This window comes from Thunnus albacares, chromosome 3 (assembly GCF_914725855.1).
Source record: "Thunnus albacares chromosome 3, fThuAlb1.1, whole genome shotgun sequence".
Classification (NCBI taxonomy): domain Eukaryota; kingdom Metazoa; phylum Chordata; class Actinopteri; order Scombriformes; family Scombridae; genus Thunnus; species Thunnus albacares.
Genome location: NC_058108.1, coordinates 29566311 through 29588572, shown reverse-complemented (window position 1 = coordinate 29588572; position 22262 = coordinate 29566311). Strand labels below are relative to the sequence as shown.

The following is a 22262-nucleotide window of genomic DNA, read 5'->3' as shown; positions in this document are numbered from 1 at the left end:
ACACTGGCCTTTCGCATTTTTAGCAAGTTTTGTGGTCACCGTAGGTTATCCTTTATGCTTGGAAGGGGAGGGGTGTTCAGTTGCTAGATGCTTCTAAATTCTACACACTGGTCCTTTAAGGGGCGGGCCTATGAGCACTGATTTATGACATCACAACTGGTTTGAAGCCAATCATGGTCCAATATTCAACTTGCAAAAGTGTGATGTGGAAACTTGAAGCCTCCAGTGTACAAACACTGAGAATTGACTTTTCAGTGAAATAGGAAACATCTTGTGTTCAACAGTTAAATTTCTGAAATGAACAATATTTGCATATTTATAAATTTTGGATTGAAAAATAGCAAAAATCTTGATGTAAACTATGAAAGTGAACAGCTAACCTTTCTTCAGGGGCCAAATATTTTTATTGGAGGGCCAACAAATAGCTCACGGGCCACTATTTGCCTACCATCATTCTACAGCTTCTGTAATCACACATGAATCACATAGGACTTACAAACTAAATCTAGCATGACTCACTTCTTAAAAATGTACAAATATATGGAAAAAATCTCAATTAAAAAACACTCTTTTCTATCTCTCTTTTGCTATGGCTGCTGTTAATCTAATCTAATAATCTCATAATTTTAGTGGAAACAAGAACGCTGAAAAATACACATCCCTGTTTTACTTTAGTTAAAAAATTAAAAGAGGCAGGATGTTCCAAAATATTTATTTTTGTATGATCCTAGATGCCTCCATGTGAAATTTTTCCAGGGTTGTTGGATTGGTACGTTAATCTGGGGCAGAACATCGGCAGGAATACCAAGAACAAGACTCTGATAAAATACTGAATATTTATAGACAGATTGATAGATGGTGTTCAAAGAGAGATTTAAGACTAAATCAGTGCTTCTTCACTTGGATGTTGGCAGAAAAACATGGAGAGAAAACACCACTGACACGGGTGTAACTAACATTAATTGCTGCATTGCATGGCAGTAATTGCTGTAATTAGTTCCAACGGTACTTTTCCTGCTATGACAAGAGTGCCCATGTAGTGATGATATTATTGCAATAAAATTCTCCTTTTGTTTTTCGTTGTTTTGTTTTTTCTCATATTTCACATTTCTGCAATTTTTTTGGTTTCCAAAGCAGCTTTGGCAAAAAAAAACTCTGGATGAAGTGGTGGAATTTGGTTACTAACATTAATTCCTAACAATAGCAGAGATAATATTAAAACTACTAAACTGTAAAAAGTTTGACTGAAACATCTTGCATATATTAATCAATAAAACGTCTTTGTTTAGTTCTTCTGTCAAGAATGCAGTAAGACCTTTTTCCTTTGTAAAACACTGATTCATGTGGTGACTTGTGAAGTTAAACTATTTGATCAAATCAACCTTTGTCAAAGGTCAAGTTTGGGTCAATCACAAATATTCACAAAGACTCACAAGATCATGATTTATTTTCTTAAAAACCAAAGTCCCACACAAGTAACAATGGAGCCGACTGTACACACAATAACGTACCTAAGAGTACTATCATATTGCTTGACCTATTACTTCAGTCACTTGAAAGATATTTTATTTCCACATAGTAATAGTTGGTAAAAAAAAAAAGAGATGTACTTTTTCCCTGTATGTCTGCTCAGATTACTGTAACTTTCCCAGATGACTTTAGTGATTATTTTCCACTAACAGCTGTTGTTTTGGTCTGCCCAGCGGCTTTGTTGGCGGTTTTGGCTTCTTGTCATGAATCTTCAGATGCTTTCGATAACCTTGAGAGTAATAGTAGCACTTCCCACATTTCTCACAAGTATACGGTTTCTCTCCAGTGTGAACTCGCAGATGAGCCTTGAGAGCACATGCCTTGGAGTAACTTTTACCACAAATTGAACACAGGTGAGGCCGCTCTCCGCTGTGAGTTTTGAGGTGCCCGGTGAGGTGAGAGGCCTGTGAGAAGGCCCTCCCGCATTGCTCGCAGTGGTAGTTCTTCTCTCCAGTGTGCGTCAACTCGTGTTTTTTAAGTATGTCTGCTGTGAGGCAACTCTTTCCGCACTCCGAGCAGAGAAACGGTGAGTCTCCTGAGTGACTGCGCTTGTGTAGTTTGAAATAATACTCGTTTTTGAATGTCTTGTCACAGTGCGGACAAGCGTAAGGCTTCTTGTGACTCTCGCGGTGTTCTTCCAGCTGTTGTTTCTGAGGGAAGTCCATCCCACACTCTCCACACATGTGAACTGTTACAGGAGATTCTTTAGGGGCACTCTTCTCTTGAACTAATGTCCAATTTGGTAACACTCCTGTAAGAAAAACAAAGACGTTTCATAATTAAATGTAGAACAGGTCTACATTATTAGACATATTATAATCACTGAAAAAAAACACATGACCAGGGGTCTCATTTATAAAACCAGCGATGGAGGATCCATACTAAAAGCATACATGCACACAACAGCTTAAAACAGTGTGCGCCAAAAAATCTGATTTATAAAACCGTGCATACACACGAATGCATGTACATTTCCCTTCATAAATCACAGTCCACATGGAAATGTGTGCACGTGGATCATCCTCATATCCCGCCCACATTCAACCATAAATGGTTGATGCAAAAGTATTCATGAACACTGATGTACATGTGTTTCTTTCGCCGGGCCAATCAGTCTCTCTGTCTTCAGACGTCTGACCAATCAGTGTCGAGAGTCAGCATATGTGTCCTCTCATTCGTCACTCTCACTCAGGCAGCTGCAGATGAAGGACCGTGACTGCCATGAACGGACTTTTATTGTTTTATTTCCCCATTTTTGGACTTCTTGAAGTTATGTGTGTAGCCTAAAACAACCATATACAACTTCTATATACATTCCTGTTGATCATTAAGTCAGACATCTCTGGTTAAGTTCTTACCAAACACCCTGCAGCGGGCCGGCCCCCAGTTAATCAGTTTTAAGTAGTTTTTACACTCAATATCTACAATACAATAAACACCATATTCATTGATATTTACTCCAGAATCCAGCGCACAGGTATTTCTCTAATTAACACAGTCCATATATGAGTGCAGGGGGTGAAGAAGTGCTGATGAGGTGACTGGAGAAGACAGAGTGTGTGTGGCAGCCAACGCTGTCTCTCCATTGACAGTCATGTGTTCACTGCAGCGATTTTACACACATAAACTACATGAAAACTAAAATCATACCTGGTGATATACGCACAGTATTAGAAGATATTAAAAATCTATTAGTGCTTTGGAATCAGTATATATATGCTTAATATCAAGGAAAGGCAAGACTTTCCTGCAGCTGCTGCAACTGAGCCTCTCCTCCTCCTGGCTGATGAAGTGTTGAGCGGACTTTGATGTAAGTTTTGCGTAGGCTTATATCTTCTCAAATTGAAAGGTGCTTATGGAATAGTTATGGCTCACTAAGAGCGCAAGTACAGATAACACTGCTGGTTTGAATGTTTATGATAACGTGGATCTATAATTAAGGTTTGATATTAAGTGAAATTAGAAATTGTGTGAGAGGATAATTATACAATCTGGCTTCAATTCACCATCTGCATCGCCAATTTTCTATCTTCTAAATGTTCATACGCTTGGGTCACAGCTTACGTACAGATGCGCACATTCTGCCATCAAGTTTTTTATAGATCACAATTTTATCCTGGGAAGTGGCAAACGCCTCTTTCAGGCATCATTTTGTGCGAACACAATGGTTATAAATGAGACCCCAGATCTTTCTACAAGCATCTATATGAAAAACAAACAATATAGACGACAGGAGCTTCCGGTTGCTTCTGACCTTTGTGAACTTTCATGTGTGTTTTGAGGTTTCCACTCTGGGTGAATCCTCTTCCGCATATGAAGCACTTGAAAGGTCTTTTCCCTGAGTGGATCACGAGATGTCGTTGCAGAGCGGCGTTGTGAGAGAACGCTCTCCCGCAGGTCGGACAGTCGTAGCTCTTCTTGGGTCTACGTGGCCCCTGGGGTTGTTTGGGCTCCTCTGACGGTTCTTCCTGAAGCTGCTCGTTGGAGCTGCTGAGTTCATCGACGGGTTCTGTTCTTCTTGAATTTTCTTTAAAACAAAACCAAAAAAAAAACAAAAGTTAGTGTGAACATGGCAGTTTTCTGAGCCCTTTTAACCATTGTTGCACTACTTTCTTGTTGTTTATGGTATTTCTTATGTACTTATCTACTTTCAGTTGTTTCTTACTTTAATAATTATTTTTAAAAAATCTTCTCAATGCACTTGTACCTGATCAGATACTTGAGAATTTGTACCACTGCTCTTTCTGAGTCACTGTCCTCTAATGCTTGATTGTCCTGCCTCACTTAGAAGTGGCTTTTGATAATTATAATATTGATAATTATAATGTTTAATGACCTATTTTTTAATAAAAGACCAGAAAAAAGGTTGACCTTAACCACTGTATTTTGAATTTAATCACTTTATTTGCACACCTAAAAACTATCACACTGATGAGCTGACCTGTCCTTTATCAATCAACCGTTTCCTCACCGTCTGCACTCATTTTCTCTCTCCACGCTGTTTCTGTTGTTGCGTCACATGTCGACGGTGCAACCGAACAACACACCTGTTAAATGATTGGCTGTTTGCGTGTAACTCGCAGCACACTCAATTATCAAAAAGATAATTTAGGCTGTTTTATGAGGCAGGGAGGGAGCACGCTTAGGGTTCGTCTGTTAAATGATTGGCTGTTTGCGTGTCACTCGCAGGATATGATAGGCTGATTATGAGCCGGGGAGGGGGCACGCTCAGGGGGGTCTCTAACAGCATAGCTAATGCTCAGTTACTCCGCTGAGTTAACGCTAACAGCGCTACAGCCGCTAGCATGAAGATATAAAGCAGAAACAAGCTAAAGTTACTGTTAGTAATCGTCTACAGCACCGTGCACAGAGTCCTCCATGCTGATAGTTGGAAGCGCATCCAAGCAAATCTGGGTCTTTAGAGCAGCGCCAGTCCTGTTGTAATAAAAATAATTATGAAAAATCAAAAAAAACCAAAAACACAATAAGTTGACTGTAAGCAGAGCCACAGGGTATTGAACCTACCGCACACAACTACGAGGCATATAATCTTCATCGTTACTGTCATCGTAGTCTGTTTCTACTTCCCTTGTTTCATCTTCCTCTAACGATGACACAGACTCTGCCTCCTTATCAGAATACCATGTGTCATCTTCCCAGTCAATACTAGCGAAGAAAAAGGATAAATTCAGAGAGTATTATTCACACAAGAAATAATCATTTCCCCCAAGAAAAAGAAAAGTAAAAACATCTCCGCAGTCCACACAGCAACTTTAGGTGGAGTTTTGAATGTTGTTAAATTCATCTGCACTGATGTCATCAACGTTTAGATCCAGTGTGGACATACTAAACAGAGAGAAAAAAAAAACAACAACAAAGGACGGGATGTTACATCACCACATGTCGCTGAAGTCATTCAGGGACCAAGAATTTATTTTCAAATTTGTACTTTGGAAATAATGTGAACAGAATTCATCACTACGGTTACCGTACCTTGCATCCATTTCCTGAATGGCCGACTCCTGAGCGCCGCTGTTGTCCAACTCCTCCACTCCAGCTACTGAGAAGTCATCATCTCTGCAAAAATGACAGTAATTACAATAATAATTACACAAGAACATCTGGATCTGTTTACAGGACATTAAATTGTTCTTCCTTCTTTTAAAAAAAAAGGACACAACGCAGGACTGTTGCTACATAGAAATGGAAACATGTTAGTGGTGCAGCTGATGAAAATGTGAATATTTTTTCTATTGTATCTCTGCCAATCCTTCAACCATCCTTCATGTATGTAAAACAAATGAGCTACATATGAGAGAAAGACACATATTTATGAATATTGCCCATCAAAGAGAGCAGTGGTCTAAGCTGTGTGTTCTTATCTGCATCACTCACCGGTCGGAGAGAGACTCTGCTAATATGATAGAGACGGAAGGCGGTGGGGGTCCGGTCAGTCCGTGCTCCGAAGGTGTGGACGATGAATCTTTCTCATAACTACAAAAACACAAAGGCTACAATCACCACATTTATAAATCGTCAAGTTCAAAGCCAACATAGACTTACAAAAGATAAAAAACACCAAACAACACTCGCTCACAACTGCAAAGCAGACACCGGTGTTACACCATATTTGGTGACCCATCAGATTCTGTGACCTGCAGTGTTGAAAGAAGTACTCAGATTCTTTACTTAAGTATTAATACTACATTACAAGTAAAAACCCTGCATTTAAAATCCTACTTAAGTAAAAGTATAGAAGTATCACCAGCTAAGTTTGCATAAAGTACTAATTTTGCAGAAAACTGAGCCCAATTTTCTGCAAAATGAGTATTTTTACTTTAATACTACTAGAATTTTCATTTGTAATGAAAGATTTTTACATTGTGGTATTAATACTTTTACTTAGGTTTTCAGAAAGCTGCTGCTCGAATCCTCCATAAGACCAAGAAAATGGATCACATCACTCCAGTTCTCAGATCTTTACACTGGCTTCCTGTTGATCAAAGAATAGATTTTAAAATACTACTGTTGATTTATAAAGCACTGAATGATTTAGGCCCACAATACATTTCTGATCTGCTGCTACGTAATGAACCATCCAGACCTGTCAGCTCGTCTGGGACTGGTCTGCTTTCTGTCCCAGGAGCCAAAACACAACATAGAGAAGCAGCGTTCAGTTTTTATGCTTCATATATGTGGAACAAACTCCCTGAAAACTGCAGGTCTGCTGCAACTCTAAGCTCTTTAAATCACAGCTGAAGACTTGTCTGTTTGCTGCTGCCTTATATTAAATCAAATTTGAGGATTTTGATTACTCTCCTGTTTTCTCTCTTATTCTTTTAGCTTATTTTTATTTCCAATTGAACGCTTTTTTCATAACTGTATTTAAATATGTTTTTATATTGCCTTGTTTTGCTTTTACATGTCTTAATGCCTTTAAGTTATGTAAAGCACTCTGAGTTACCTTGTTGTTGAAATGTCATTCACATGTAAACTTGCCTTGCCCTAAGTAACTGATCTTCCAACACTTCAAGTCACCAAATACGGTGTGACACCGGTGAACAGTGTAAACAAACACAGCTACACAGTCTAGTTACTACATTACACCTGCAGCGTAGCTAACATTAGCGTTGGGCTAATGAATACAGTAGCTGCGTAAGTTAGCTCCATGTTGGCTACATACTTCAGGAAAATAACCAACAAAAACAAAACAAACCAGATAATTACCTGTCCAACAGAAACACAGCGACCATGGCATCACTCTTCAGGCCCTTCATCTCTCTCAGTTGTCGCCATCGTTGAAAAGCGACACCGATGTTGACTCTGGTTTGAGCTCTGGCTTGATCCAACCTCTTTTTGGTCATCGCCTTCTCGACTACTGTCTTTCTCTTCTTGCTTTGTTTAGCGCTGCACGTTGTTGGACGTAGAGGCAGATTTTGACATTTTGGCTGCACTTTCTCTGCCATGCTTGTGTTACTAGCTCGCTAGCTTTAGCAATATGTCCGCTTAGCTGAGAGGAGTCCAGCTGTCCGGCTCATGATGGTCCAGCTGCGGCCTTGTTGCGGAACCTACAAACCACGCCCACTCAAACAAGACGCTACAGTGGCCGAGGAGGACCATATACCATAGCAGATGGAAAATACATAGAAAATGTTATTAAAGGAAGCAATTTTAGCAACTATTAAGCAAAGAAAAAAAGGATATGCGTTTGAGCGACACCAATGTATGACTTTCAAATAATGTGGTCTAATCGATGAATGAATGCAAACAAAAGGTGGCGTAGGGAAACAAAACTTTAAAAAATAAATATAAATGTAGGTATTAATTATGTAAGGTATTAAGTAACTATTAAGCATAAATAATGAGGATAAACCAGGAATTGTGTTAGCCAAACTTCTAAAAAATATATTTAGATATTAATGTTGATATTTATGAACATTAAAAAAGTTCTACCTGCTCAGATCATAATAATAATAATATTTTTGCAATAAAATTCTCCTTTTTACTACTTTCCTGTATTTCACATTTTTCACAATTTGTTTTGGCTTACAAAGGGGTGTCTGGAAACCACTGGATAAATACTGTAATTTGGATGACATATATGAACCAACAAAACATAAAAGCTTCCTTTTTTTTAACTTCTTCTGTTAAGAATGCAGTAGGATCTTTTTCCTTTGTAACACATCAATTCATACTGTAATTTGTGAAGTCAAACTACTGGATAAAATCAACACTGGTCAAGGGTGAAGTTTGGGTCAATCACAAATATAAACAAATATTCACAATGATTCACAATATGATGATTTATTTTCTTAAATACCAAAGTCCCACACAAGTAACAATGGAGCTGACTGTACATGCAATAACGTACATACAAGTACTATCATATTGCTCGATCTACCACTTCAGTCACTTGAAAGATGTTACATTTCACTTGGTAATAATAGTTGGGTTTAAGAATGATTTATTTACTTTTTTGCTCGTATTGTATGTCTGCTCAGATTACTGTAACTTTCCCAGATGACTTTAGTGATTATCTTCCACTAACAGCTGTTGTTTTGGTCTGCCCAGCGGCTTTGTTGGCGGTTTTGGCTTCTTGTCATGAATCTTCAGATGCGCTTGATAACCTTGATAGTAATAGAAGCACTTCCCACATTTCTCACAAGTATACGGTTTCTCTCCAGTGTGAACTCGCAGATGAACCTTCAGAACATATGCCTTTGAGTAACTTTTACCACAGATTGAACACAAGTAAGGCCGCTCTCCGCTGTGGGTTTTGAGGTGTCCTTTGAGGTGGGAGGCCTGTGAAAACGCCCTCCCGCACTGCTCGCAGTGGAAGTTCTTCTCTCCAGTGTGTGTCAGCTTGTGTTTTTTAAGTGAGTTTGTAGTGAGGAAACTCTTTCCGCACTCTGAGCAGAAAAACAGATAATCTCCCGAGTGTCTGCGCTGATGTAGTTTAAAATAATACTCGTTTTTGAATGTCTTGCCACAGTCGGGACAAGCGTAAGCTTTCTTGTGACTCTCGCGGTGTTCTTCCAGCTGTTGTTTCTGAGGAAAGTCCATCCCACACTCTCCACACATGTGAACTGTTTCAGGAGATTCTTTAGGGGCACTCTTCTCTTGAACTAATGTCCAATTTGGTAACTCTCCTGTGAGAGAAACAAAGACATTCAAAATTAAATGTAGAACAGGTCTGCATTATTGGACATATTTGACATTACACAAGAGCATCGCAATGAAAAAACTCATGACCAGATCTTTCCACAAGCATCTGTATGAAAAACAAACAATATAGACGACAGGAGCTTCCGGTTTCTTCTGACCTTTGTGAACTTTCATGTGTGTTTTGAGGTTTCCACTCTGGGTGAATCCTCTTCCGCATATGAAGCACTTGAAAGGTCTTTTCCCTGAGTGGATCACGAGATGTCGTTGCAGAGCGGTGTTGTGAGAGAACCCTCTTCCACAGGTCGGACAGTCGTAGCTCTTCTTGGGTCTACGTGGCCCCTGGTGTTGTTTGGGCTCCTCTGACGGCTCTTCCTGAAGCTGCTCGTTGGAGCTGCTGAGGTCATCGACAGGTTCTGATCTTCTTGGACTTTCTTTAAAACAAAACCAAAAAAAAACACACAAGTTAGTGTGAACATAGCAGTTTTCTAAGCCCCTTTAACCATTGTTGCACTACTTTCTTGTTGTTTATGGTATTTCTTATGTACATATCTACTTCTAGTTGTTTCGTGCTTTAATAATTATTTTAAAAAAACAAACAAACAAAAAAAACTTCTGTCTAACACTCTTGCACTTGTAACTGGTCAGCTACTTAAGAATTTGTACCAGGGCTCACTCTGAGTCACTGTCCTCTAACGAGTGATTGTCTTGCCTCACGTGTAAGTTGCTTTGGATAAAAGCATCTGCAAAATGACTAAATGTAAATGCAAACATTTAATAAATGGTTCCAATAGTTGCAGTACTGATTTGTCACTTTAAAACATGTATTAATTGTTTTTTTGGCCACTTGAGGGCAGCATAAACAAGCTGTAAACACAACAAGTATTATTGGAGTTGGTATGGAAAGCTTGTTAGCAAACAGTTGCTTGTTTACACCAGCAGATTCAGACATTAATTTGGAGTCGTGTTTGATCACACACAAGTAGTGATGTGATCCATTGTCAATATAAAGACACTTGATAATATCAGCTAACTAATAACCAACCTATAGGTGCTGTGCTGGGATCCTGGTCCTGTGCTGCAGGTGTCTGATCTTCATGGTGATTTATCTCTGCAGGACTCTTGCTCACGTGCATTTTCTTTGACGTGGTGTTACGTGTGTGAGATGGACCGAGCCCAACCTGAGAAGGTGGAGGCACAGAGGAAGTCCCAGAGGGCCAGGAGGGCTGCTCTGCTGGACAACTCTCCTCAAGGTGCTCTTGATCCTGTGAACACAAGATGTTTTAAATTATTACCAAGCAGATACTCTTAAGACTCTTTCACCTCTTTCTTCAATATTGAGAATGATTAAAAGAGAAAAAATCTTTATTATCAGTTCTGCAAGATACGAAACTAAAATCAGGCAGGGGAGTCTTTGGGCCTTCTCCCTCTGAAGAAAATTTTAGCGATTTTAATACGACATCCAAAAGTGTAATAGACGCACACATCCCATAAACTTTAAACAGGCGCTTGGATACAGTGTGCGGACTTTGATCTTTCTTTGTTACAGTGATATGAATATGAAAATGAAGCCTTTTGGAGCGTTTTGAGATTAGAATACAATGAGAAAATAACATCTTGTTTTGATAAACACATTTGTTTTATTGAATTTTGATTATTTTAACCACAATGTCTAACTACAGGTGAGAGAGGGGGAGAAGAGGGAGAGCACACATCATGCTTTTCTTTCTTTTTACTTTTAAAGTCTCTTTACCCGCACAAGCGTTTCACATGCACCACACTGTAGAAATACTCTGTTAGAAGTAAAAGTCCTGCACTGAAAATATTATTTAAGTATAACAATTAAAATATACTTAAGTAACAAAAGAGTACTCTTTATGCAGAATGGCCCATCTAAGAATAATATATATTATATTATTGGATTATAATTATTGATGCATTCATGTGTTCATCGCTTTAATGTTGCAGCTGTAAATTAGCTAATTTGAATTTTTTTGTATTTATTACTTTAAGTACTGCTGGGTAGCTTGTGAACTTCCCCCTGGAGACCAATAAAGCCTTATTAATGTAATGATATAATAATATCATAATTCATTCATTGATTATAGTCTGTATTGTCAATCTGAATCTGCAAACTAGTTACTAAAGCTGTCAGATAAATGTAGTGGTAAAAAGTACAATATTTACCCCTAAAAGTATAAATAAGCAGGAAATAGAAATACTTAAGTTAAGTACAAGTACCTCAAATTCGTATTTCTGTGCAGTACTTGAGTAAATGTACTCAGTTACTTTCTACCAGTGGTAACTGAGTTGACAAACGCCATGAAGTTAGCTAATGCTAGCTAGTTTAGCTAACATCACATATCAAGAAGGTGGCTTTAAACGCTCCACGTTATTTACGTAATCTGCACCGCTAACGGCTCTATTTGATCAGGCTGCAGGTGATCAAACTTCACTCACAGTAAACTCTCTCATGCGATGGATAATCATTCTGGCGTAATTCACTTTAGCCTGACCAAACAAAGTGCCGCACTGTAACCTCCAAACATGACTAGAGTAACGATGCACTTTAACGTTCGCGACGAAAATAAAACCGTACCTCAACGTCACGTAGCAGACGAGATCAAAGTTCCGATTGGCCCATAGAAATGCACATAAATCGGCGGGAAGAACAATCTCAGCAAAAACAGATAATTGATATTTTATCCACCCGCATTCCGCGAAGACCCGCCCCTCCTCTGCCTCTGATTGGCTCTGACTGTGATATTCTCATCCTAACCCAATCATCTCACTCCTCCTGGCTAAACCTAACCAAAGCCAGCCAATCAGAGGCAGAGTAGGGCGGGTCTTCGCGGAATGCGGCTGGGAAAAAATGAGAAGGGTCCGGCTGCGGCCTGTGGACCATGAATGTGTAAAGACAACTCAATTTATACATCCATGCTGTAGACCAGGAGGCGTCAGTCTCCAGTTAAAACCTCGGGTGTAATCCCCCCCTGTGACCACCATATAAGTTGCAATGGCAGAGTGGCGCTGTCCGTTTACCTGCTCATTGACTCCACGGGAAATTAGGACAGCAGAAGCAGCAACAAAGTTTACAACTAACTTGAAACTAACCCTGAAAACTTTAGCCTAAATATGAGATATTCGTGTCTTTTTTATGTTTGTGGTGAATGAAACTCTGAAGACTTTTCTTTGTTCGAGCTGATATTTATCTGCTGGCCTTCAGTTAGTTTGTTCCTGACATTTATTCAGCTGTTTCTCCGCCGTGGAGCCGGATGAACGATAAGAGACAATGTTGTTTCATCTCTGAATTTTTTTGTCATATGGATAACGTAATCTTATCGATGATCTCTCCACGCGATAACACTAGTAATATTAATTGGTAACAACACCAAATGAACACCAGATGACCGTACTGCTCTGTCTCCTGTATTTGTGACTGACAGTAAACCAGAGCATTATTGTCTGTGATGTAGTCAGACTGAGAAACTGATTCAGATAAACAAAGCCACGCCACGCTTTTATAAAAGGTAGACACGGATGTGCACGATGTAACTCAATGAATAAACACTGCAACTCAGTAATATTTGAGGTGTGAGTTATATAAGAGTTAGTTTGTTTTTCCTGTTTTGGAATACACGTGCACACTGAATTATTGACCTAATCGGAAATGTCTTATTTTTATTTTACCCCTAATCCTGTCTGTCCCTGTATTCTGATCACAGGCTGCAGGTTCAGTAAATCCAGATTTCTTTAGTTCTGTCTTTCTCTGTCTGAAATCAGTGCAGTTCAGGTCCGTTCAGCTGCTGAAGAACTATGAGGCAGCATGTGGAGCAGCAGGACTGATTGATATGTTTGTGAATGTATTGATATATTTTATATCTTTTTTTTTCTTGGTAAAAGCAGAATCACACACAGCAGGATGAAACATCTGCAGCTACAGACACAGCAGATACCTGCTCAGCCTTCTCATCATGACCTCTGACCCTCCGCAGTGGCCTTCACTCAGGCCTCTAATCCTGCAGGTCTGATGGCTCCAGGATCACACACTGGGTGAGTACATAGTTTCAGTTCAGTGTCATGCTTTTTCCACAGCTGATCTGTACTGATGAGTGTCAGTAATCTCACTGGGGTGTGCATATTTTCTTTACAGTCAGCAGAGACTCAGCCTGATCTGAACCAAAAGGTTCTCTGTGATCACAGCGATGGATACGTCTATAATTCTGTGACATCATCAGGAGATCTGGATCAACAGACCTGATGCTGCTTGTCAAGTAAATATGCACTTGTGTTTATTTCATAGTGCAAAGTTGTTTTTAGTTAAGTAATATTTATTTTGCTTCCCTGTGTTTTTTTATTTAGCCCTGTAAAAGCTCCTGTGTCTCCTTGAACTGGTCTCATCTTCAGTCCATCAGTGCAACATGGTGAGGAATGAAACTTTTACTGCTGTTGATTCATAAACAGACAGTTTATGTTCATTATATTACATTCAGACGTACTGACTTCTGTCCCACCAGCATCTCTCCAGACTCTTCTGGTCGTCCTCCTTCACCTCAGACCTCCATACATCCCTCCTCTGGTCAGACTGCAGCCGCAGCTCTGACAGGACCACAACCAGCCAGACTTTTTGTTTGCCATGTCTGTATTGACTTTGTGTATTCATCAACATCATCAACATGTGCATAAGCCAATCATATTGGCTGTTATGTATGATTTCATCAAATGTATTGAATTATATATAAATATATAATAAATGTCTCTCCTTATTAGTTGTGTGAATAACATGCAGTGATCTTTACACAGACTATATAATGTTTATCAAAAATGACAAAGTTAAGAAAATGTGTGTATGAAAAGAAGAGAACCTAATAATATTTAATAATCATCATTAGTTAAGAGTAACAATCATGGTCACTCTGGACCAGGACACTGCTGAAAAAGATTGTCAGTGTCATCTCAATGAGGTTTTCCAGGTTAAATAAAGGTTAAGTAAAAAGTAAAAACAATAATAATAAAAATGTGTTTAAATGGTAAATGTCATAACTGTTGGTCAGAATGCCTTTTATTCAAGTCATTTTGTAGAACATAATTTTACATTGTGAGTGTTTGAAACATTGAAAATGATCTGAAAAAGTATTTTGGACAAATTTTGAATTCATTGTGTGCAACGAGTTTGCAGATATATTTACGCCACTTTCCTGATTGTCTAATAAGAATAAGAATATTTCCAAACCTCAAACCTGAGAATGCAGATTTTTGGTACCATGGATTTTACAGCACCACCTGGTGACACTTTTAACTTCCAACCTTTAAAATTTCATTATCATGTGTGGCCAAGAATGATGAGCTCCTTTAATCACATTTATCATAGATCAAAAAAAAAAATAGCAGTGTGATTTAGTATCACTTACTGTCGTGCCCCTGAGCAAGGCACTGAAACTCACGCCTCCCCCTCCTGGACCACTGTAATCCTGGTCACCCTCTGCTGCTCTCCAGTTAGATGTATTGGGGTTTTGGTCCCACGAGTTGAATGACAGGTAGTGAGCAAAGTTCCATGGAGACATCTGGAAAATATGAACAATGAATGTGAAGGTTGTGAACAGGCAGCGAGTTTATACTACAATGTAAAAGACGTCATGTCTCTCACCTGGACCTGGTTCTCTGCAGCATGATTCCCTTGGTCGCCATGGTGATGATGAGGGCTCCTTCCTGTATCAACAAATGATTCCTATTCATTATATCATAGCAACTAATGCTTTATTATATATGTGCTTAACGGTTGTGACTTCTGATCACTTGAGGATTGCAGCAGTAACACGGTTGTGGAATTAAACTATTAAAAGCAGCTATCAGAGATTATCCTGAGATTATTATTACAATACAGTCCACACTTGACCTGTATTATATTGTAACTGACAAGTATTACAAATATATTGGCAACAAAAAAATAAAACACTAACAGGAACATTTCTGGTGTTGCTCTTGGAGGGAAAACGTTATATATGTGGCACAAACAATCCAATCCCAGGCACACAACTGGATGGTTAGAAAATAAAAAACCTGTCAGTACAAACAGAGAGGGGAAGACGTTCACAAGAGTCCTGAAGCCAATGAATAAAGTCATTCTAAATGATGGAAAAAATGTATTGACAAAACTGACAACTTAGTGGAAGTTAATATTAATTCATCCCACTATTTCAGACCCTAAGGAATGACTTTATTACTAATACGACTGGTTAAGGTTCTTATTTACTCAATAAAATACTTTTGGCATATGTTCTATAGAAAAATCAAGCTGTATATATATATTATATTATTATATTATATTATATTTGTATTGATCTTTGGGTGAGTTGTGTCATGTCGTGTGGTCTACAATAGACACAAGTACATAAAATAGAAAGAAACATCTTCAAACTGGTCTTGGATATTATAGTTTCCAACTGAGAAACTGCTTATCTCATTTGGTAAAATCATATAAATCTGTAAAGTTGCATATAAATACTTCACACTTTTCATTTAAACTTAACACACTTACATTTTATTTTTTGGCTCACAGATTGAGTCAGTCAGTCTGCAAACCTACCGACATTAGGAGGCTCCCAGGTTGGGTCCTCTCCATCTGAGTCAGGCAGAGCGCTCTGTGAGACCTTCTCAGGCCCGTCCATCTTCCTGGGACTCTCCCGCTGTCTGGGTCTGCCGAGCTGCCTGGTGGGCCCTATGGGTTTGGCATTGTGAGTCTTCTTATGGTTGTTAAAGCCTTGCCTGTAGTAGAAACTCTTCCCACACTTGTCACACTGGTACGGTTTTTCTCCCGTATGAACTCTGAGGTGAACTTTAAGCTCTTCGGTTCTCGCGTAACGTTTACCACAGATGGAGCAGAGGTGAGGCCTCTCTCCAGAATGCGTCACGTAGTGGGCTCTCAGAGTAGACTCCTGCTTAAATCTTTTACCACATATAACGCACGGGAAAGGTTTCTCTCCCGTGTGATCTCGCATGTGGTTCTCTAGTCCCTTTGAGGTCTGGAAACCTTTATCACACTGCGAGCACTGGTAGGACTTCAGACCCTTGTGTCCAGCCTCATGTTCTTTTAGTTTCTGGATATACGTGAATCTCTTGCCACACTGTGTGCAGGAGAATTGTTTCTTTGATTCATGGACTTGCTTCATGTGTTCATCTAACAGTTGTTTTTCAGAAAATTGTGTCCAACACAGGTGACAAAAACAGGTTTCCACTGATGACTGCGCCTCTTCGGGTTGAGCAGAACTGTTTTCTAAAGCTGCCGTGTTGATAGATTTCCCTGTTGAAAGAAAAACAAGATTAAGTTCATATATCCTTAAAGCTACATGAATACATATTTTTAAATTAACAATGGATTGAATGACTGTGTGTAATGTGAAAGGTTTCCTTCGTAGCGATGAACCCACAGAAAAAGATCACCTGAGTCTACAGTTCCCCTCAGCTCTATAGAGTGTTTAAGTGTCTTTCAGCTCATCGTTTGGTTTTACAGCTTGTAATTTTACTGCTTTGGTTCATTGTCAGTTGCCAGATGTTTTCAGTAAAAAAAAAATCTTTCAAACACACAGTACACTATCTGACCAGTAGACAAAGTCAGTGACAAGCTGGTGAACATAATTGAGCATTCAGCAGCTAAAGGACCGGATATTTTACCCAGGAGATAATGGATACTATACCAGAGCTAGAAGGATAGTGAATATTGGACTTACATGTGTCATATGGCCAAAAAAGTCCAAAAGAATGCTAATGTTGATCTGGATCTGCCTGATGTGTAAATTAGCCCAAGTTCGCTAACATGTTCTCCATCAACTTCTTCTACCTCAACAGCACCGTAGAACCTGAAAACCTTAAGTACTTGTAAACCAACTGTCTGTTCACCAGAGAGACAAACACAGTGATAAAAAAACTGTCTCAACATAAAAAACCACAACAAATACTGTGAACCTCAGTGCTCTCACCTTTATGAACCTTCTGGTGTGTTTTGAGGTTTCCAATCTGTGTGAAACCTCTTCCACACAAAGTGCACTTGTACGGTTTCTTCCCTGAGTGAATAATAAGGTGCCTTTTCAGAGAGGCACTAGTAGGGAACTGCTTTCCACACATTGAACAAATGTAGGTCTTTGGAGGCCTGTGCTCTTCTTGTGGCTCCACAGCTGCTGCCGGTGTTGGATGGTAGATCCGCTGATGAACTATCAAACTTCGATTAGCTCTAAAAGTCTGTCCGCAGTCGCTACACTTGTGAAGCGAGTGTTTGCCATGCTTCTCTCTCAGATGGCGGTCTCTGGCGTAAACGCTCTGGAAGTCTTTGCCGCAATCTGTGCAGCTGAAGAGCTTCTCAGCCTCACTTTTCTTCTGACGTTTCCCGTGCGTTGCTGTTTTCAGAGAACGGTTGGGTTCAGGTTCGGTTGGTGTAGCTGTGTGCGTGTCACCAGGTAATGATGTAACACCAGGAGCTGTACCTACATGTATGAAACAGAAAGGCTGGTAGGTTGTACAGATAACAACACCAAAACTGTCACTCTTTCTTCTCTGTTTGGAACATCCTCCTGAATTTTGTTGACTGACAATATCTCATTTTTGTCTTATGTTTTCATTTATCTCTTGGTTTTCTAAATCAATCTACTGTACAATTTTATTTTTGCTTCAGACCTACTTGTAATATTATCATTTAAGTGTCTTTTCACCCAAATGACTAAAAAAACATATTTTCTCACATATGTGATAGTGAATGATATCTAGGCATGTACATAGTTTTGGTTTATGTGTCGAGGTTTTGAGATCTCTTTCTCTATTTCTGCCTCTGACAAACACAATCGAGGTGTGTTGAACTTAATTTGTGGTGCTCAAAGCTCCATTCTTTCCAGAATCAGTGCTCCTGTTACTACGAATAACCCACAGACTGTGGACTGTCAATATTTTTCACTGGAACTAATTTCTACTGAGGAAATACGTCCTGTGGATACTGTTCAGAGTAAGATCAGTGGATTATCCCAAAGACACATTACTGTTGGGCTTTTCAAATGTGATTGTCGATGGTTTAAATTACTAATTTGTTGTCTTTGTATTGTGATGGCAGGTCAAATTTCAAAGATCTCAAAAGCTGACCCTTTAAACTAGAAGCACTTCATTATTTTAACAGCTCTGCTGACAAAATGTTTACAGTAACATTTCTACGTCCAATAACTTATTTGACTCTCAGGTCTGATGGACACCGCACTGTTGTTCTACTACTGAACAGACCTACCCTCGGGATTCCTGTCCATGTCAACATCTGAGGTAATCAGGCCTCCAGCAGGTTCTCCTCCATCCAAAGCTTCAGGTGACCACCCGTGTATACTGAGGTGTTCCTTCAGTCTGTCCTTGTGGGAGAATCTCTTGTTACACACTGGACAGGTAGAAGGTTTGTCTTTGGTGTGGATTAAAAGGTGTCTCTTCAGTCTGTTCAGGAAATTAAACCCTTTCCCACATTGGGAACATTTGTGAGGTCTGGTTCCTGTGTGCATCCTCTGATGTCGTTGTAGGGCTCTGCTGTTCGGAAATTTCTTGCCACACACTTGGCAGCAAGACCAATCCGTGCATCTGCCAAGCTGCTGATCATCAGTTTGATGCACATCAGGAATGTCTCCTACGCACAGAAACAGGGACAGTTAGTTGTCAGATAGAAATACAGACAGCAAGACATCCCCTCTCATCATTTAACAGCATCAGCAGGAAGTCAATATATTATTATTCTCCTCTCCATTTGTAGCTGAATCAAATAATGTGAATGAGCTGATCTTAGCGTCAAAATGTTGTAGCTTCTCTGTGTTGAGCTCTCAGGACTTTTGCAGCTTCTCACTGAATCTTTGTGGTTTGGAGTTTGGTTTCACTCCACTGTTGCTGTTTTTACTTTCATATATTACATTTACTTATTTACTGTGTCCACTTACCAGAGTTGGCAGGATCCTGTTCTAACTCTTCTCCTCCTGAGTTGATCAGAACACCAGCTGCCTCCTCTTCTAGCTGCACATTGGTCATGACAGCTGTCTCTTTAGTGTGTGTTTTCAGATGAGACTTCACATCAGAGAAAGGCTTCTCTCTAGTGTGGCTTCATAGGTGGACAATCAAGTAAAACTCTTCGGACAATCGATACATTTGTACGGTTTGATTCCTCCATGATGTTTCTTGGTGTTTTGGCGCAGACGACTTTAAGTACGGAATTCTTTTTAACAGAGTTGACAGAAATGTTTCCTGTCTTTGTGGGTCTGGTATCTGGTTTTTCTGCTGCAGTCATCACTAAACAATCTAACTTTTTCTGCAGGAAAGAAAACAAACAATCACAGAATACATTTGATACAAGTTTTAAAGGGTGTAGTGTCAGATTTAAATGGTGTCTCTTCCTCTGGTGTTTTACTCACCTGGCTGTATGAGAATCCAAGGAAATTCAGCTACAACCTCTGAAGCAACTCCACACTTTCCGCACTTCTCATCTTCAGTTTTTATCTGTTGTGAAACTATTTCACATGTAGTCGTTTCTTATGTTGTCATGTCCAAGCGAAGGATTATTTCCACAGTGACTTCCATCCCTGTGAAGGCATTCGTCACTTGCGTTGTCATTACTGGGTTGGCTCCCATGTTGCCGTCCATGGTTGGCTTCAGATAAATGATCAGACAGGGTGCCATGGTCAGGGCATTTACAAAAAGATTCCTATAAGGGAAACAGAAAAGTAAAGTAAATAAAAAGTAACTCTTTCATACCTTTATGACAGTCCGGTCCACTTTGGCTTAGGGTTATAGGTTCATATCAAATCTATTCAGTGTGTTTTCTATATTGACTAAATGCTAATCACATTTTAAAATATTGCTCACACCCTGCTTCATCACAATTCTCCAGACTTTTCATGACGTTTTTTCAAATACTGTGGTCAAATTTTCATTTAGATGCTTCCCAACTCTTGTGCAGTTTTATATGAAGATATACAGTATATGTGTGTATATTTGGATGTATGCAAGTGTGTTTGTGTATTTGTATGTAAACACTTCTGTCCGTTATATCTTTTAAATTGCTGTAATTTGCCTAAAGATAATATTTTTTTTATCTTGTGCGCACAAGAAAAAATAATCCTTCAGACCTTAATGTGCAAACAAATAATAGGCTAATACTAGTAGTATCTGACTACCAGTCAGATGTAAGTTTCAAGTCATTATTATTTGTTTGCACATTAATAGAGTCCCTGAAGTTCCTGACATTTTATAACCCAAAATATTTAATAAATGAATCGAAAAAAAAATTAATAGACTAATTAACAATAAAAATATTCAAGCAGCAGCCTGATAAGAGCCATCTTAAAACACTGAATTACCTGTTGCTGCTGTAATGGACTTGCTTGCTTTTTAGTTCCTCCACAAATGATTACAAATAAGACTTCTCAACATTATAAGTTCTTTGTTCACACATAAAAATTGACTATTAATTTGTGAGCTCTTATACCATATGGGCTACATTTATCCTAAACAAAAAAACTATTTGGAAGCATGCAATGTTTTGGAATAGTCTTCCACTTTCAATCAATCAATTTTATCTAAAGTGCAGAATCACCATGCTGTGTGGTCCCAATACACTTTACCACTTACTCAAGTACTGTACTTAAGCACAACTATGAGGTACTTGTACTTTACTTGAGTATTTCCACTTGATGCTATTTTATACTTCCACTCCACTACATTTCAGAAGGAAATATTGTACTTTCTACTCCACTACATTTATTTGACAACTTTAGTCACTTTTCAGATGGAGATTTGACACAATGGATAATATAACAATCTTTTAAAATATAACACATTGTTAAAGATGAAACCAGTGGTTTCCAACCTTTTTGGCTTTTGAAGTCTTATAAAAAGTAGTGTGTAGTCGGGGTCACAGTTCAGATGTCTATGAGTTGTTAATAGCTCCACCAAATAGTGATTTTTTTCCTCTAAACTTCTCACATGGTTTTATTTTAATGAATGTCCAAATGATTCAATATTTCACCAAAAATCAAAGATTAAAGAATAAATCCAAAAACTGTGAAACAAGATTTGTGCATCAGAACTTGTTTTTATTTATTTATTTTTCCTTTCTCATTAATCATCTCTCACGACCCCTCAGATATATGTGGTGGCCCTTTAGAGGGGCCCGACCCCTAGATTGGGAACCACTGGACTAAACTATCTAACTGTATATAAAGTAGTTCAAACTAGCTCCACCTCCAGCAGCTACAACAGTAACATGCTGCTCTAAAACTGATGTTTCAGAATTAATAATCTAGTGTTGTCATATATAACAATATATCAATCAGAGGGACCAAACCACTACTTTTACTGCAATACTTCAACTACATTTGACTGATAATACGTGTGTACTTTTACTTAAGTAGGATTTTTCATGCAGGACTTTTACATTATTTGTAGGGAAGTAATTTCACATTGCTGTATTGACACTTTTACTTAAGGATCTGCGTATGTCTGATCAGTAACAGCATTTTAACTACTAACTTGAGCTGCTTCAAAATAACTAACAGACAGCTATGGCTGATACGGTTTAACCAGAATAACTGCGGGCAACAAACTGGATGCTAACGATGCTACTCAAACTTGCATTTTGTTATTGGACCGTTGGCTAACGGCTAGCTAGCATGTTGCGCTGAATCGGCCGTTTTGGGCAATTTTTTTAGACTCACCTCATTCATGGCAGATTAAAAAAAATACGACGTTAGCTTAAACTCAGAAACCCGAATCTCAGCGTCACCACTGTACGTTTACCAAAAGATAATGTATGTGTTTGTAAAAGCAATTATAACACTACAGCAGTTAGCTTGAGATGTTAATGGAGAAGGGGGAAGCTAGCTTCAGGGTTGCCAGTTAGGAGGTCTGAAATAAGCAATCCAAGCTGCCAACGACACCTAACGACTGTCTAACGGCTGTCTAACGGCTGTTTAACGTTCACTTTCATACACTGATGGCTGAAAACATTGTTCTGCTTTTCAAGTTTAAGTCACTTTATTTAAAATGATTCTTAAAACAAGGATTAATAT

The 22262-nt window shown here is 38.9% G+C and overlaps 1 protein-coding gene and 1 long non-coding RNA gene across 5 annotated transcripts; one reads left to right on the top strand and one right to left on the bottom strand.

Annotated features, from left to right (window-relative positions):
- Positions 1–1429: 1429 nt before the first annotated feature.
- LOC122979826 (zinc finger protein 665-like) lies at positions 1430–22128 on the bottom strand. 2 transcript variants are annotated; one of them, XM_044347590.1, is made up of 12 exons: positions 21909–22106; positions 19608–19897; positions 19140–19504; positions 18455–18835; positions 17169–17669; positions 15779–16492; positions 14840–14901; positions 14604–14756; positions 10238–10457; positions 9354–9626; positions 8522–9179; positions 1430–1623 (listed from the first exon to the last, which is right to left on the bottom strand). In XM_044347590.1, the coding sequence occupies exons 3-11, from the start codon at positions 19225–19227 to the stop codon at positions 8557–8559; spliced, it is 3015 nt and encodes a 1004-aa protein (XP_044203525.1). In that variant the 5' UTR covers positions 19228–19504; positions 19608–19897; positions 21909–22106; the 3' UTR covers positions 1430–1623; positions 8522–8556. The 2 variants fall into 2 exon arrangements, with proteins under 2 accessions (XP_044203525.1, XP_044203526.1); XM_044347591.1 differs by lacking the exons at positions 8522–9179; positions 9354–9626 and adding an exon at positions 3785–4057 and having other exon boundaries at positions 1430–2281; positions 21909–22128.
- Positions 11792–14597, top strand: LOC122979830. Of its 3 annotated transcripts, XR_006402936.1 has the most exons (5): positions 11792–12722; positions 13099–13245; positions 13346–13466; positions 13555–13616; positions 13710–14597. It is a non-coding gene; the product is annotated as an uncharacterized LOC122979830 (long non-coding RNA). The 3 variants fall into 3 exon arrangements; XR_006402934.1 differs by having other exon boundaries at positions 11792–13245; XR_006402935.1 differs by having other exon boundaries at positions 11792–13249.
- Positions 22129–22262: the final 134 nt, after the last annotated feature.